Consider the following 18,063-nt stretch of genomic DNA (forward strand, 5'->3'; position numbering starts at 1 on the left):
CGCTTTAACATTGATATTCATACTATGTTGATAACAAGGGACAAAGACTCCTGAACAACACGACATTTCACTTAATATAAATAGGCTCTATTCCACGTAAATCAATGGATTAAATTGTATCTGTTATGTTGCTTTCCGAAGTGTTGAGTATTTTGCAACGAGCAGCGTGGTGTAATTGATATCTTGCGAGACCGGAGGTCATTGTAATAATATCTGTTCACTAAATGATTTATTTATTTAATGTATCTGGTCTAATTTTCTAATTTATGTTGTTTATTCTATATTGTAATATATGTACCACATGGGTTTATGACCTTCTGGTTTTGATTGAATAAAATCTTGAAAATCTTGAAATCTTATATTAAATTGATCATTGCAGCAGGCATTCTGGATGTCTAGTATGTTTGTTTATAATGATTTCTCTCATTAAGACAGCGCCAGGTTGTGTTAGTTGTGTTATGTTTAACCAAGCTAAATGTTCAAGATCTCTGTAGACATATTAACTAGAACGTACGGATGGTATAATCTAATAATGTATATTAAAATGCCTATAAGTTTACGTCTGTGTATGTATAAAAAGGGAAGAAGAGAATCTGAAGATGATTAGTGTAGTTGTAATCATGCAGCCTAGAGTACCAGCTTTTGTGCTTCTCCTTTGTTCATTTGTGAACGTTTGCTTCTCCGAAGAGAAGTCGTGCTCGCGTTATGACTTCCAGGAGAAAATACTCGAGAAAGTGTTGAGAATGGAATTCGAATTTAAAGAAATGCAAAAGAACGTAAACGTCGCGCAAATTGCTGTGGACACGTCCGTAAAATCAGCCGAAAATCAAATAGAAGAGCTAGAAGGGAAGACAGACAAGTTCATGGAAAATCTTGCAGCGAAAATGAAGGCCTTTGATGACCTGTACAACACAAGCCGACCTGCACACGGTATGTTGTTTTTATTTATTTATGCAAAATTCTAACAAAATTGAATTATTCAATAATGAAATGTTCGAGTTGACTAAGTAATAAAACAATCAACGAATTTCTTTGTTACATAAATATATATATACGTTGAAAATCTATTCTTTTTATATAAATTAGAAGATTTAAAAAAAATAAAAAGAAACACAAATCATTTTAAAATGAGAATTCGCATTGATTAATGACGTAAAAGCCGCACTTTTATGTAACAATATCATTAAATTGCCCGCTTGAAAAAATTTAACGTATAGAGACGTTGATTCATTAGGATTTTTTTCTACTGAATGTTGGAGAAATAGCTTTTTTTTCAATTCACTTTCCTGAAAAATACACACTGCCGGATGCAATGGAATAAAATGTATTGATTGTGAATTATTGTGAGGCTATTAAAAATAAGGATAAAAAGCAATGATTCTTAATATTGACATAATGTTCATATTTTAAGGTTAAAAGTGCGGATTTTGTAACGAATGCTGTTTCAACCGGTGCTAGGGGGCTTGGACGGTAACCTGCAATTAACAATTCCAAACAAATGAACAATCTCAATTAAACCGAGCCTGCAATATTTTCAATTTTGCTGCGTAGGGCTTTCTATAGGAGTTATGTTTTTTCTACATTTTATTGTTACTTTAAGTTTTTTAAACTATCGTGTCTGTTATCTTTTGGGGTTTCTTTGCCTTTTAGCGTTAAGATTCTTTATAATGTAATATTGTCCTTGATTACATCTCACGTATAGTTATGATAAATCAAAGCAACTAAATGCATCTTGAATACAATATATGAGTAGGCAAGTGGTTAAATATCTGTAGTTTGTATCTTTTTGAAATATTTAAAGCAGTGTACGCATTTTTTCTTGTACATTCAGTACTTGATAAAGTTTTTCTTATGAAAATAATAAACTATTCCATTTAAATGATATTTTATCGCTATTAAACACTGTTAGACATATCATAAATACCTGGTGATAGCGACCGACTCTTTGATCAAATTAAGAAAAGGGATACTTTAAGATTTATTATAAATAATGTCTAACAAGACATTAATACAAATGTGATTTTCCGTAATTTGTTATAAATCCATGCTATATCTTAAACTTATTCAGGACCTGAAACATGTCCAGATGGATGGATCTACTTTCAGAATTCATGCTACACATTTGGAAAAGATGCTGTACAGTTCTACGAGGCTCAGGTATGTTCCGCTTGCTTTATGATCTTAAAACTAAATTGTTGCAAAGTTTTGATACAGTAAATGTTTTATAAATTGTATAAACCTGTAAACCTATAAGTTACCTGGATTAATTTATATTTCTCTTCAAGGGACTGATGTATTTTGACATAATAGGATTAGAAACATACTTCTGAGATTTGTGTACCATTTGATGCAGGTCATGACAAATGACTTGTGTGCAAAGTTTAGGACCATTCCCTTGACCAGAATGTCCAAAATAATCATTTTTAGTGTTCAAAATGACCCGAAAATGAAGAGTTGCAGCGCTTTTTGCTCAAATCAGGCTAAGAATCACACATGTTCAGTGAAATTCTGAAAGTATTTCTTTATTATCATTTGCAGATTTTTCCTATTTTGATCTATGTATGAATTTCAGATTTTATTTTCTTTATGCTTTTTTACCACAGTGGAGCTCATTTAATCATATTACAATTACAGATTAAATACAATTTAACAAATCTAAGATATTTAAGTATCATAATATGCAGTATTATATATTTTTGGTATAATGCAATATTATATCGAGTATGACACGGATTTGATATTATTCATTTGGACTCGAAAAATGAAATCTAGGCTTGATTGAGTACAATATGGATTTGATATGGATGTTTAAGACACAGGAGATGAAATAAGGCTAAATGGATATGATACGGTTCAACAATGATTTTTATTGGACCATCACATGGTGCAAACGCTGGAAATTAATATGTTGCATTTTATAAGGTGTAAACTTGAGTCTCCTATATTTCAATCTGATACAATGAAACCTGATATAATTCAACCTGATATAAAAATAAAGTCTGATATATATCAAAATCTGGTTACCTTAAGTATAATTCATTTAATTCTTTTTTTAGAGGTATTGCAAACAGTTTGACGCCGGTCTTGTGAATATAGAGAGTTCTGTTGAGAATTTCTTTCTCCGAAATTTTCTGAAAGAATTGAAAGGTAAAACATCAATTTCTTATGCACTGTCAACATAAATACATTATTTTATAGAAGTGTTTATTTTAGCTAATGTCTATTAAACTTGTGAAGGTTTATTCATTTTTTTTATAAATAGACACTTAATCATAACGCATTTTAAACCCGTAACAGTCATAAAATATAAAGGCATCCCGACACTGGGAAATAAAACTATGACTTTAGTTTCATAGAGAAAGTTATTTATGTAAAATATCCGGTGAGCAGTAGAATCTTATTTATGTAAAATGTCCGGTAAGCAATTGTTTACTGATTATATTAATTATAATTACCTACTTGAAAACTAAGATTTGCATGAGTTAATAATGTTGCATTCTTTTTTAAGCACCAAATCACTGGATCGGTTTGACTGACGTAGAACAGGAAGGTGACTGGAGGCACTATCCGTCTTTGAAAGAGGTCACTTTCTTTGATTGGGGGAAGCACCAACCCAACAATGGAAGAGTGTCCAACTGTGCCGCGTTCTGGGAGAGTTTTCAACATCTTTGGGTCGACGAACCATGCACCAACAAATTTCGACCTCTCTGTGAAATGAAGTAAGATAATTTATATAATTAATTTATTTTGATTATTATTATTTTACTAATATCCAAAGTCGCAAGAGCGCATTATTGTAAAGCAGATAATCTTTGTCTATCAGTATACAATACTATATATATGTACATTGTTGAGTTTCATACTGAAATCTATTGTAGGAGTACATAAGAGTCAATTCTTTATTAGACAAGCGGCTAGCCGAGTGTGATATAGGTTTTGTTGATGTGTACGAGTTCAATTGAATAAGTATTGTTCTCAACATTGTATAATGACCTCGTTTTTACATTTTTAAACATTTTAACAGTACTTTGTTTCTTAAAGTATTGTAAGGAATTGATATAATTTTTGACCCTGAAAATGAGGCAAGATGGAGTACAATATGCATATGATGTAGATGCAGCAAACTCTTGAAATTAAAACGAGGCTTTATTGGATGTGATATGTGCATTTGATAAGGATGCATTGTACTCTGGAAATAGAAACGAGGCTTTATTGAAAATTTTAGATCCGATTATGATTTCTATTGGAACATCACGTGATTCAGACAATGAAAGTTCATTGGTTATACTTTATAAAGTGTGAAATAAATACATGTATTTCATTTGGTTATACTAAGATGTAACAGGTTTTAATGCTTTAATTGTCCTTTTCTATATGGGCCAACAAATAAACACAAAATTTATATATTTTGTAAAAGAATGCAGGTAAAATCACTTTGTTTTTAGTGGGTGATTATTTTAGTAAAAAGACATTTGTATTTTTATATATTATACTTGTATTTTTATATATTTTACAGACTCAACTCAAGTGAATAATATCTTTGCTTCTATCAAGCCGACACTTATGTAACCAGACATTAATCTATTTCTATCAAATGATAAAGTCTGTTTTCGATAATAAAAATGTGATTCAGAATGACTATTTTGTTTTTGCTATAATGTTAAAGCGAGATAACTGTTCCTTCTGCAGTGTTTAAATAAAAACCACCAAAAAAACTTTCATTTTGTTTTTGTTAGCGCTTTCATGTAAATCATGTAGTATATTGAAACGTTCCCGGAGTCTGCTAGCCCGGACACACTTCAATATCGACACGTGGGTTCTTCTCAAACACACGTAAATGGATAAGGGAAAATAGGGACACAAGTACTAAATGATATGGACACCTGAAATAAGATTAACACAACAATTTATTAAATATACATTTCACAAACAATAAAATTCGTATATAGTATATTCTGTGGATGGCTCTGGCTTGGGCTCCTCGTCTTAGGTCAGGAATATTCTTCTGTTACGTCTAGAATAATGTATAATATAAGATGAAATGAAAGGCTTGACAAATACGGTGTCACGTCTTGACTGTGGTCTGGTACAAATTCTATGGTAGGAATTACCATGAAATGCTATAAGGTTGATGGGTATCTAAAATGGTGACTACAAAATACAGTGGTGTTCTACCCTGGTATATGGGTATCACTATTAAATATAGGATTATGACTATGGAAACTTGGTCTTCAGTCAGGATTTATTATAAACGGAAAATAATGCCAAACTAGATGATTTAACATAAAGCTTCTATATGAACTATTACTGGCATAAAGTATTATATACCTTTCTGGTGGCTGGAGATACATCCATATTCAATATAGTATAGATTGTAGCTGTAAAGTATAGGTGTGGTCTGGTGGCTATCTACCAAGGTACTGACAATTCTGGCATATTCGGGCTGCTATTTATAGTCTCGGACGCTGAATGGCTAGCTTGGCTATGGTGCCTAGCTTGGCAGTATCGTCATCGTCTCCGTCTCGCGCGGGCAAAAATTTAGCCAGTGCCAGCTGCCATGTTTAAATTGGCAGCGTGTGGCTAATTGATAATTAAAACGGCAAAAACGTAGAAAATAAGTTATTTTAAGTAATATAACCATCGTAGATATTAAAAGGATGAAGTTATCTGTGCATACAGTGTATGTTTTGATGATTAAAATCGATGTCATAGAGTAGAGTGAATTACTTTGGTACTTGAGTAGTTTCCGGATACGGGTTCATTTTCGGATGTAAAATGATGGGCCTGATCGTTACAATATTGTTAATTTAATTGTTTAATATTTCTTTTCGAATTGACGGGTTTAATACTATTGAATGACCACCAAAACTTATTTATACAGAGTATTGTTAAGATCATATAATGCCTCAGCTATATGTAAAACTTTCGTTCTGTTTGAAAGGGCGAGTATGTGTTTCATGATGTTGTAATAATATATTTAGAATACGAACATGTGAAATACTTATTACCCCCGTACAAATGAAAGTCAGAAAGGTAATAAATTGTACACAAAATGGTAAATGTATTTTGCATTCCATGCAAAATGCTGAATCACTCTAAAAGTACGTATTGCCTTAAGGCTTAACGTAAAAGAAGCAAAAAGATGGCCACCAAGCTAAAAAAGATGGCCGCCAGGCCGACAATAACCATTTGAAAACTGTAATATGAAATTAAAAATAAAGGAGAGGTCACAGCATTCTTCTTCATCTCGTTTAAAAACAATTACCTTAATTACAAGGTAATAATAAGCTGATGGGTAGCACTTCATCATATACATATAGTTGTTTTACTTCTTTCATTCGTTAGCTATCAAGGGTGGGGGTGGAGAAGGTTGGTTGTTGCTAAAGGTTCAAGACATACTTTTCTTTGTCTGTGATATACACACTAAAATCCGAAGTTAAAGATAATAAGTGTTGTAATAACATATAAATAATTCAGCAAAAGAGAAACCCAACCCTCCTTATAGAAAATAAGCAAAAAGTTGATAACCGCAGACACGGGTGTATTGACTTTATTCATGAGAATTATGGGTGCAAATGGTCAATGGGTCCAAATAATAAATTTAGGTGTATCGGCAACTAAGTATATGGTAGTGTTTAATAATACGTATTAACAAAAATGATTGGTCAAGCCTGCCGCAGACAGGCGACCAATTATTTTTGTTAATGCGTATTATTAAACATTAACCTATTTAATGATCAACTTTTTTTTCAAACAAAAACAAGGCATTTCTATAAATCACCGATAGCTCCGCCCTTTCGCTCTACAAGATGTCTACACCTTGTCAAGTTTCTAACATGTCACATTTAGATAAGCTAAATGATTGGCCCTTTCAATATATAATCAGGCACTTTTTTACTGAAATGTCACAGAATTTATACCTTTATCTACAGTAAGACTATCGTGTTTCTATAAAATATGTGGAAAAAAACAGCGAGGAAAATGATGCAATTAGGTAAAAACAATGGAGTTAATGAAATGTGTATATCCTTTTAAAATAAAAGGAAAATGTCAAGAAAATATATTAGAGATTATTAACTGATACAAATTCGTTGTTAGCTAACATTTAAAATCCCTATTGATTTGCTCATTTGAAAAAACAGTTCATTTTTTCTTCTGTGTGTCAATTTAGGTTTAGAGGTGGAGAGGGTCCATTTACAATGAGTTTTCCAGTCCAAAAATGTAATCATTGTATTCTTAATATCAAGGATTGTTAATGCAATTCATTCCTATCAGCTGAAAGAAAATAATGTTTTGTTTACTTTTTCTAGAAAATATAATGTTTAAAACAGTCAGCAATTAATAACAGAAATTGTTTCTTAGAGTTAAAAGGGTATAAAAAGTTACTATGTAATCATTTGTCTCTGCGTGCCCCTCATGTTTTATGTATGTAATAAATTTGATTGTATCCTCACATTTAGAAACACATGACCTTTTGACCTGAGTTGAGATAGATATTTTACAATTCAGAGTGCAAACCACACCTCTTACTCCTCCCTAATATATTGCATTATTGGAATTAGTTAGACTGGTTAGACCACGGATTAAGTAAATTTTATTTAGTAAGTACACATTTACCAAAGTTAGACTAAGCAGAAATTTGAAAAAAAATACTGCAATGTGATTGGACAAAAATAATGTTGATCATTAAGGAGTGTAGTAGTGGAATACACCAACTTTGCATAAATTAAAGAGCAAGTTATGAGTTTGTTTGTTAAAATTTTTGTTGCACGCACATTTTCGTGTGAGAAAAATCATTCAAAAGCAATTTCAGTACATTTAACTTTATCTTGATATTATCATGTTGTTTTTTATCTTCGTCACGCTGATGAATTTTGCTAAACGTACGTAGTTGGAAACTGACATCCTTATAAATATGTTTATATGAAATTGAGTGTTATCGTGAAATTAATAAATATTATGCATCACCTTGGTCATGGTTAAACTATCAAGATAACTATATTTTTGTCATGACAGTGTGACGGGTCCTACTTCAAATGTGTATTTTGTATGTCTTAGTTTATCTGACAAACGTTCAGAAAAAAGACCTAAGTACATTTTATACAACGAACCAGACCTTGAGTTTTGTAAGCATAAAAATCACACACACTCACGCGCGTACACATCCGCAGAATGATTTTCCAGAGAAAAAAATATCTTTTTTTTCTATAATTCGGATGAAAACACTGAAATCACTGGATGTGACGGACTAAAAGTAAAATAGAGAGAAGTAAAAATCAGGTTATAGGAAAGGAAATTCAGGCATACAATTTATTAGTAAATAATTTTATGCGTGTCTAGTGCAATTAATTTATCATTAACATTTTATACACATATATTTGCATATTTATCTGCATTCAATGGCTGTTGATGTATATTTAACACTAAGCAAATTACTACATTTTTGATCTAGACATTCAAAACTATAGGCCATTAATATTCGTTTTATGCAAAAAGCACATGATATACATGTACATTTTCACGAAGGTCTCAAATGAGTACTAATCTGACTTTAATATTATTTTTGTATTAATTGTTCAAATTATGCGAGTCATGAATGCTCTAGCAGATATATTTGACAAATTTCTGTATTATTGGATGAGTCAATTGTTCCCTGTTTAATATTATCGAAATATTGTAACGTAACTCGCTGGTGGAAAAGAGATTGAGAGCTTGATAAGAAATAAATAAGAGTATAAAATCAAAGCACTGAATGTACTGATGGGGAGGCTATGACAGAATGTTTCAGACTTATAGTTTCTTTTCTTTTTGCTTAAAATGTGCTGTTAAATAAGAAGATATGCACATTGCGACATTTATCGTTCAGCCATTCATATAAATGGTTAATATGGTTGACTATTCATTTTGTTAATATTCCAGAACATTTCATTGAGGTCTACATTCGGATTGTTAAAGAAAAACCTAAAAACCATTTATAAATGACATACCAGCAGGTATGACTACTGTTCATTATACGATCATATAATACCATTTTACAACTGACGGTTCATTATCAAAATATTCTAGGACTGTTCATCATAAATACTTCATGTCATTTTAATATCATTGAATGATAATAACAACTGCAAAATAAGAAACATTTTAATTGAACATAAAAATTATACATATTTACATGTACCATAATTGAGATCAATAAGACACTGTCTTGTGATGAGTATTAATATTCATGCTCTACGGACAGAAAGTTGTCTTCTCCCGAAGCAAATCTCGAATAAAATCACGTTTCAGAAAATTATTCCCATTTCATTACTCGTCGCTGACTTTGACGGCTTCGGATAATATTAAAGCGAAATATTTCTTGAAAAAATACATATATGCAAAGCTTATTCAAAATTGAATCAACCTAAGTGAAAATTGATCAGGAAGTTATATCTTCTTTTTTTATCTTCTTTTTTTACCGCCAACACTCAACCAACTTATGGATTTGAAACCTCACCAGCTTGAAATATATACTGTGGAAAATCTCCTGTATAACAGAGTGTGCGGTTATTACGTTGGGTTTTCCTTGTCGACCATTTCCCGCAAATAGATGAGAACATCGAAGCGTCAGTGCTATGAATGGTGTTATAAATAGCGTGTTTTGGAGGTTTTTGTTGAAACTTCTCCAATCCCTCCAGAGGTATGCACGTCGCGGAGAAGGCACACGGCAGGTCAAGGTCAAGTCATCTCAAGTACCAGAGGTGATTGGTTGACCTGTCGTAACTTACTCTGGAGGTTTGACGCTAATGAATGACGTTTTTGTTGTCGTCAGTCAGGAAGTTGATGCCTTGACAATACTGTCGTCTCCTTTACCACTAACGAACGAAGAATGGGCTACAAGGAAGATTCTGCTTGAAAAAGACGTCCCCGATGCTATAATCTCGGACATATGGTTATTCCGGTGCCGAGAATGAATGAACTTAAAACACACACTCTTGTTGAAAACAAAACAATAAAACAACAACATATTTTCTGTAGTAATTTTTCAAGTGTTGTAAAATGAAAACGAAATTCGTCTTGTGGCGCCAATTCTTTTTAGAACACAAACATATACGTTCTTTTTATTTGATTTATTCAAATAAAAATTAATCACTTCAGCGCGCGCAAATATCATTTTCAAATTAAAATTTCGTAAGGTATGTTGATGAATTTCCCATGCTCGACTGTAAGTCATTCGTATATATATGCGTTTTTTATGTTTTGTTTTTTAAAGTTTCTTATTCTTTAATATTTTTATGTATCTCATAATCTGTATTGAAAATTTTATCACACACTAACTATCAAATTATGATTCGTTGCCCTAGAATTGAATAAACTTTCTAATTACACAATACGGGGTCATTCATTTGATTGAAGACTGATCTTTGCGTCTTTCTCTGAAATAATTATTTGACCACATATTTCTGTCATTTAACTGTTCACTTTACTTCCGATTTTTGTTGTACCGAAACACATGTTTCTATTTGTGTTTTCTATTCGAATCTATGATCAGTTTAATGGGATCACCACCGGGTAAACGACTACTAGTTACTTTGGTCATGTTTTTTACCCCAAATATTTGAATGTTTCTATTGGGATTAAAATGAGCGTAGATAGCTAAACTGCTGGTTGTATAAATCCCTGACCTGTCTAATTCTAATTATGAGATTAGTGGATATATTAAGACTTTCACTACAAACTATTCCTAAACAAAAGAGCACATGTTTAAATTTATTCCTTTACAAATAGAAGATCAGAGTAGGGATCTGTCAATTGCCAGACATATTTTTAAAAGATACTTTTATGTTAAAAGTTTGATTAATGAATTATGTAAGATGAAAATATAAGTATTGCTTGTTTTTTTGGCTAATATTAAATGTAATCTTGTGGTGAAATTTTGTTGGAGGGTCCTTACGGATTTTGTAGTTAAATAGTTTTTTTTCGGCGATACACGGTTTAAGAATATAATGTTTTCAAACTATATGTTCATCACCATTAGTGAATTTTTAGTTAAATGTATGCAAAATATTTACTAACAGCTATATGATATAACGGTTTATGAGCGTTTTCCACGTACAGCCTCCTAAGGTGTACTAATAAGTTAGTTTTCCTTAGTTATAACGCAAGCATGATCCATGTCTCTGATGTAAGCGACAGTTTACCATTATTTGTCTTTAAAAAATATTAAGGACTATTAATGGTTTATAACAACAAAAGAACATGCATGATATTGAGACAACGGTGTTGCAACGTTCTAGTTAATGACCCGTCATAAACAGTTGGTCGCTGCGTAGTAATTGGAAAATTGTTATCAAAAATAATAAAGAATTTTTGCCACCTAATTAAAGCATTTACCTATAAATTTTTATTTATGCTTTTGTTTAAAAAATATTGATAAAGTTATTATATAGAAGGGTTTTCATACCAGAACTATTTATTACCAACGTACGTATGCCTAAACCTGATTACCGCGGCAGTATGACGTCACGGAGTAGTGATTTTGAAAAAATAACAAACAAAAATCAAGAATTTTTCAGAGAATTATTATCTTTACAAATCGCAGATATGAAATAAAAGTTCATATTGTAAATGTCTGTGATGAGTGATGAGTCAGCTTAGAAAAAATCAAGGTACTATTTTTCGACCTGATTACCGCGGCAGTAAGATTTGACGGACGGTTATTAACATTGGGTCAGCATAGCCTCCCCAAAAAATGAGAATACAAGGCAACGTTCAGAGGACACAGCACCGACATACTCCAGCTACCACAGCAGGAGCCCTGAATGCGCCAAACAAAAGTCGGGACAGGACATAAGTAAATAAAAAAACAAAAAAAACTTTGATTTAAATACCTGAGTCATAGTCTCGTGGCTAGTGAATAAATACATAATTGACTGTATTGTTGTTTTTCTTTAAACTCAATCCTTCTTTCAAATTAAACAACGAACAAACAAAATAATGATACTTGCAAGACAAAAGTGATCGCTCGGAAGCATTTAAAGCAACAAAATTACATGAAAGTATTATTGAGTCTGTACATGAGACTTTTCTACTCTTAAAAGAAACTTTAAGAATTTAGTAAGCCATTAAAGTCAGCTAATACAACAAACGCCTATACATGTTTTAAAAAACTTCCAACACTTAGACTGTATACAAACTTGGGAAAGTGATGATCTTAACCAGGGTGTTTACTCATTATAGCCTGTTTTATCATGACATACTCATTGTTAATAGTTTTGTAGATATCGTTAAAAAGCTTTCCAAGTTCAGGTTCATGTCCCGACTGTTTTAATGTGGATGTGTTATGACACTTGAGACTGGTTTCAAAGAATGCAAAGGATAAATATTGATCTAAGTGCATTTGTTTGCATGAATAATTTGAGAAGATAGCACTATCTTTCCTTCGTCTTTTTTAATTTTAAATCTTACTTTTATCACTTCTTTATACTTCTTGGCCACTTGAAAGCCTAAAAAAGAAATAAACACATGCAACTTTGCAGTGCTCTTGTGTTGTTGGGTCGTGTGGTGGGGGTTGCGTTCGTTGTTGATCTTGTTTTTTTTATATTTGATGTATGAATACAAGATAGGGTGCGTGGTTTCTCGTTTTTCAAAAATTTATCAGATTAAAATTGAATAGAAAGAATTTGATATAGTACATTTAAGTAATTTCGGGGGTCACTATGTCACTTATTAAGTTATTTGATCCTAAAAGAGAGTTATAAGTATTTCACATGTTCATGTTCTAAAAATCTCCGTTTCTTATTTTAGTCATATGAATTGTTGGTAACTTCTGTAGAACATGTAAAACCAGCCTATATATTTTCATCAAACGCTCAGGTAGAAATTGCATTTTCTAGCGTAATTGTTGTTTCTAGCGTATGTGTTTGTTTGTTTGTTTGGATTTTTACGGTACATCAGCACATTACCTGGCCATTCGTGCCGAATGCTATAAAAGGGCTTAAAATGTTAATGTAAAACTTTGTAAATGACAATAAAAATGAGGCCAATTAGATGTGTCACAAAACGCCATATTTATGTGCTGTCAAGAAATATGTTTTTAACAAATCGGCTTTGTATTTCTTATTCGGCTAATCAATATCTCCTATTCTATGTCAAATGGAATTTTCCTTATCTGTAGCTTATCAAATCCTAATAATACCATGATACAGTTATGATGAATGTCTTTTGTATATAGATTACTCGTATAGTTTAGTAAAATAATTACGGTTTTCTGATTCATTTTATCATATTTAAAGGGACTCCACTGAGGTTTAAAAGCCCAAACACATAAAATTTGAATTTCTTACATAAAATAAGCTTGGGCACTTTAAACAGAAATATTTGCAACGATAGTTAAGAAAAATACTTGAAATAAATTGAAAATCGTATTTTTGTGCTTTTCTTAGCCCGATTTGAGTGAAAAGTGTTTTTCATTTTGGGGCATTTTTTTACAATTTGAATAATTATTCTGAAAAAACGAAGTGCGCGAATAATCTGAAATTTTGCACAAAGATGATGTTGATTTGATAAAATGTCAGTACTCATCATCCGTTTAAGTCAAACATGCTATTTTTTGTTTGCATTTAAAAATACATCATTTATTACCCAACGGTTTGTCAAATTTATTCATTATTTCCTGTAAAGCAGAAGCGCCGCGATTTATGTTCACCTACAGTATCTTAAAATCGTGAAAATTACCTTGATAATTTTGGTTTACAAACGATTAAAACTACAAATTGATTAATTTTAAAGAATGTTAACTACAAAAGATAATAATCAAGTGCTTTACAAATTGGCATTTCTCATTAGTTAAAAAAATATTCATAAATAACAATAACGGTGTTTAAACACAATCGTTATGATAATGTTGATAAAAGCGATGTTTGCCATGGTTGCCAGAATAAGTATCATCTTTAAGAGATAATTAATGATTTAGCATTTCTCAGTCCTTAACTTGTTAAATAATATATTCATAAATAACGGTGAATTAAGTATAAATGATAATATATATTTTATTCAGTCAAATTAAAACAATTGTAAGATAGCAATTTTACTTGTGTAGCTGGGATGTCTGTAATTTATGATGAATATATTCAACATATTGAAGTAAAATATATCAAATAAAAAGTAATGAAATTAATATTTTAGAAGAAAAAAATCAATGATTTAGGTAATATGTTCTTTGCCAAAGTTAATATTGAACAATTATATTGTCAGTTTTTAAGTTGCAGAACCAGTAAACATGGATTGTTCAGTTTTCTTCCTTGTCGTTCGACAGTTGCAAATCCTTGTTTAAACGTCCAGCTAAAAAGAAATGATAAACATGAAATCACTTATTTGATATTAAAGAAGACATTACAGATACAAATTAAACGTGAATAAAAAAATCAATTTCGTAAACATTTACTGAATCATTTTAGTGAAAAGAATATGAAAGTACGTATAAAAATATGCATGGCTGCACGTAAAATATTTTTTATGATCCATTTATGGGTCATACCGAAAAGATAGTGTTACGTAATTTGCATTTTAGTTTTTACCTTCACGTTTGATGATTTCTTTGATGTGATTTGTATGTTTTAATCCATCAGATGATAAACCAGAGTCTGAAAATTTGAAAAGAAATTTAATAGCTCGTATTCAAAATTCCCATGAATCTACCCTTCAAGTATTGTATAAACGACTTTTTTCACACGAATATATTACAATATAAAATAGACTTATATTCGCATATCAGACTGGATTTACATATTAAATGACACAAGCTTATAATGTCGTCGTTCTAGTACCTTTTTGAAAATGTCGTTTGCCTCGGATGAATACGTTATAATAGATCAGAGACAGATCTTATCTTTAATAAATGAATCACTTGAATATTCACATTCTTGAGCATACTGCTCCATGTTGAAGTTCTTATTTTTGAGACTAGTTTATTTTAATACAGTCAAATGTGCGCTGTTAAAAATTCTTTTTATTATTTAAAATGAGCATAGACTATGACTAAGCTTATCTAATAAAAATAAGCAAGCTTCTACAAATGTGGGTAACAAAATCACATCAAGAAACATTTATTACATTGACTGATTAAATGACCAATTTAACTACAAACTCAATATGCCCATCTAAACACACATTAACACATTATATGCAAAGAAATTGAATTTGTTACAATATACAAACATTTTTATACTGAAAACACTGTTGATATATAAAAGCAAATGCCTTAATGAAACAATTAACATTACATCTAACGATAGATCAAACACGTACCACCAACAAGTCCACCACAATGTGGAGGACATCTACAATATGGCGGACGGCAGCTACAAGTTGACATCGCGACCAAAAGTCCAAGAGAGAAGAACGCTATTAATACTCTTTTGTTCATCTTTAAATTCCTATAGAATAGAATGTAAAAAACAGTTATGCTATATATTATATGTAACGCACCTGCTATACATGTTTTCATCTTCATACATTTGTTAGCTGATGTATCATCGAATATCAAAATATATTGCACAGCGATTATGTTTTTTCTCAATTATGCAACTAATCTTTGACAATGGATCTTTGAAAGGGTAAAAAATGTTGAAATGGGTCAGATACTCTAACAAACGAACTGTTTCGTTGTGATGAAAGCAAGGGATATTATATTGCGTTCGCTTATTGGCATGCCGAGACCAATCTAACTTTGATTTACCAAATTTAAGTAATAACTTGATAAAATCTAAAAACATCATTATATTTGTAGAGTGGAACAATGACTGACTTTTTTTTGTTTGCAGGGGCATCAAGCTGAAAGGTGTCCGTTTTAAACATTTTGTTTATGAAATTGAACGTCCTTTTGCTGTCCTCCTCCTTAAGTCCTTTGCATAACGTAGAAATTAAGTTAAATGTGCTTGCAGAGAAACTACAGTTACAGTAATGTAACGTATATTCTTTCAGGGTAGTTCTATAAAGTTTGATAATTTATATGCAATTGTAAACTCTTGAGCATTTCTTCAATAATCTATCAAGATATGACATTATCATAATATTAGTTAAACACCTAAAAAACATTCAATTCAAATTAGTTATGTATTCATGAATATTTGCATATAAATTGTATGATTATTTGCCGTAACTTTCAGTGTTCTTCAGCGGTTTTATTAAAACATACAAATAGGTATAATTAGGTATGTGTTAGCAAAACTAGAAAAATGTTCCGTATACAACTCTCCTCTATGGTATAATTTGTTGTCATGTGAGTTAACAATGTAGATTTTTTAATTTCAATTAATATCAGACATTAATAAATATCTAAAATGTATCAAATAGCGTTACCTTCAGTGTTATCTAGTTATTCCTGTGTTTGTATTGCACTTTCAAAATAGAAAAAATCTATCTTAAAAAACGCTTTAAACTTTATACACTTCGTTGTTGTGCATACATCGTGCATATGTAACAAATTCCTCAAATTTATATGGGATAAAAGTTTTGGTTGTATGTAGTAGATGAAAGTCGAAAACTGCCCAATATGTAAAATATTGATTTCATGAGTCTCGTAGCGCCTTATGAAATTCAATATTTTACTTATCGGTCAGTTTGAGGCTTATATCTTACTTAAATAACTACTTTTGCTATCAAATATCATGTTATCTATCAAAGCATTAGAAATAATGCATTTTTGTGCTAGAAATTATCTTTTTACTTGCAAATACCCTATAGGTAGCCTCTTGAATAATGAGATGTCCGTATCATGAAATTTTCGTGTTTTGAAATATGACCAATAATATACATGAACATAAAGATTTACACAAATTATACCAGTTACAAAAAATGGTGGACTTACACGCATCCAGTATACATCAATTTAAAATGGGGATTTTTACCAAAAAAAGTAAAATAAAAAGTTTTCAAATTTGTGGTAAATCTCTGATAGTTTGAATGGTTGACTGAGACAATTAATGGCCTTTAATGAGGATTTATACTGATTATTCAGTGTAAAATGATATTTTGTGAGACTTTATTTTACTTGACATGCTTCCCACAACTATCACCAGATCACGCATGTAAATTGTGTTTTTGTGATTTTTTTTTATATTTACGCAACAAAATCATACTTTCTAATTTTTGATTTAATATTTGTCATACCACAAGAGTTCGAAATGTTTCTATGTAAAAGTCAAAATATATGTAGACAAATATAAACGCTTTTGTTTATTTATTTTCTCTGTTACGTTTATTTGAAAAGTTGAACAAACTGAAACATCACGTACATACAATCAGGTATGATTGTAAACTAAATGTATGTACATGTATTAAAATCTGGAAACAAAATGATCCCTCGGAAGCATTAATCACAACAAAATTACAAGAGAATTGCAGATTCGGTTTGATTGAGTCTGTACATGAGGGATAATGAATACGTGCAGCATCCCTCACGCCCCTTAGCACCGGCTATTAAAACGAGAAAAAAAGGGATAGTTAGGCAAGAAATTAAACCATTTAAACAATGCCATCACAATCATATCCTTACAGACGCCCCGCTTTCTTTAACTGGTATGATTATTAAGAGCTTGGAATTGAAAGCCAGTAGTCTGTGAAATAAGCAAATAATTCATCGGTTATAGCATTTCTGTGCCACAGATAACAATCATTGTTCTTTTTTGTAACATTCTGTAAAATGCGTAATTGGCGGGGGAAAGGCGTTGCGTTCATCGTATTTACTTTTGATAGAAGAGCTGACATTTTACTTATGTTAAATATTTCAAAATTCCAAAGTCCTTTGGTCATACAAGTTCTTTCGCTACACAACACGGTTTCTAATATTACTTTGTTACACGACTAATATTGGACATACACAATAATATTGGACACCTACCTGTACTGTATTAAAATCAGTACGGACAGAACAAAGGAATGACGTCATAGTAGTAATTTAATTATTGGTATGTTGATAACATAAACTTATATCACCACCCATAAGGTAAGCCACTATTTTCATAGTTAAGGTGGGTCAGGTGCTGATCCAGTTCTGGCTACCAAAACATTAATTGCCGCTTT

At 31.2% G+C, this 18,063-nt stretch overlaps 2 protein-coding genes across 6 annotated transcripts in view; both read left to right on the forward strand.

Annotated features, from left to right (window-relative positions):
* LOC132745445 (serine incorporator 1-like) overlaps nucleotides 1-18,063 on the forward strand; it is a 118,994-nt gene that overhangs the window by 88,301 nt on the left and 12,630 nt on the right. The gene's annotated exons all lie outside the window — the stretch shown is intronic.
* On the forward strand, nucleotides 582-4,692 carry LOC132745444 (perlucin-like protein). Its single transcript, XM_060734367.1, has 5 exons — nucleotides 582-930; nucleotides 2,069-2,157; nucleotides 3,057-3,147; nucleotides 3,509-3,719; nucleotides 4,517-4,692. The coding sequence occupies exons 1-5, from the start codon at nucleotides 600-602 to the stop codon at nucleotides 4,533-4,535; spliced, it is 741 nt and encodes a 246-aa protein (XP_060590350.1). The 5' UTR covers nucleotides 582-599; the 3' UTR covers nucleotides 4,536-4,692.

Source organism: Ruditapes philippinarum, unplaced genomic scaffold (assembly GCF_026571515.1).
Source record: "Ruditapes philippinarum isolate M1 unplaced genomic scaffold, ASM2657151v2 ctg2043_1_1_1_1, whole genome shotgun sequence".
NCBI classification, from domain to species: Eukaryota; Metazoa; Mollusca; class Bivalvia; order Venerida; family Veneridae; genus Ruditapes; species Ruditapes philippinarum.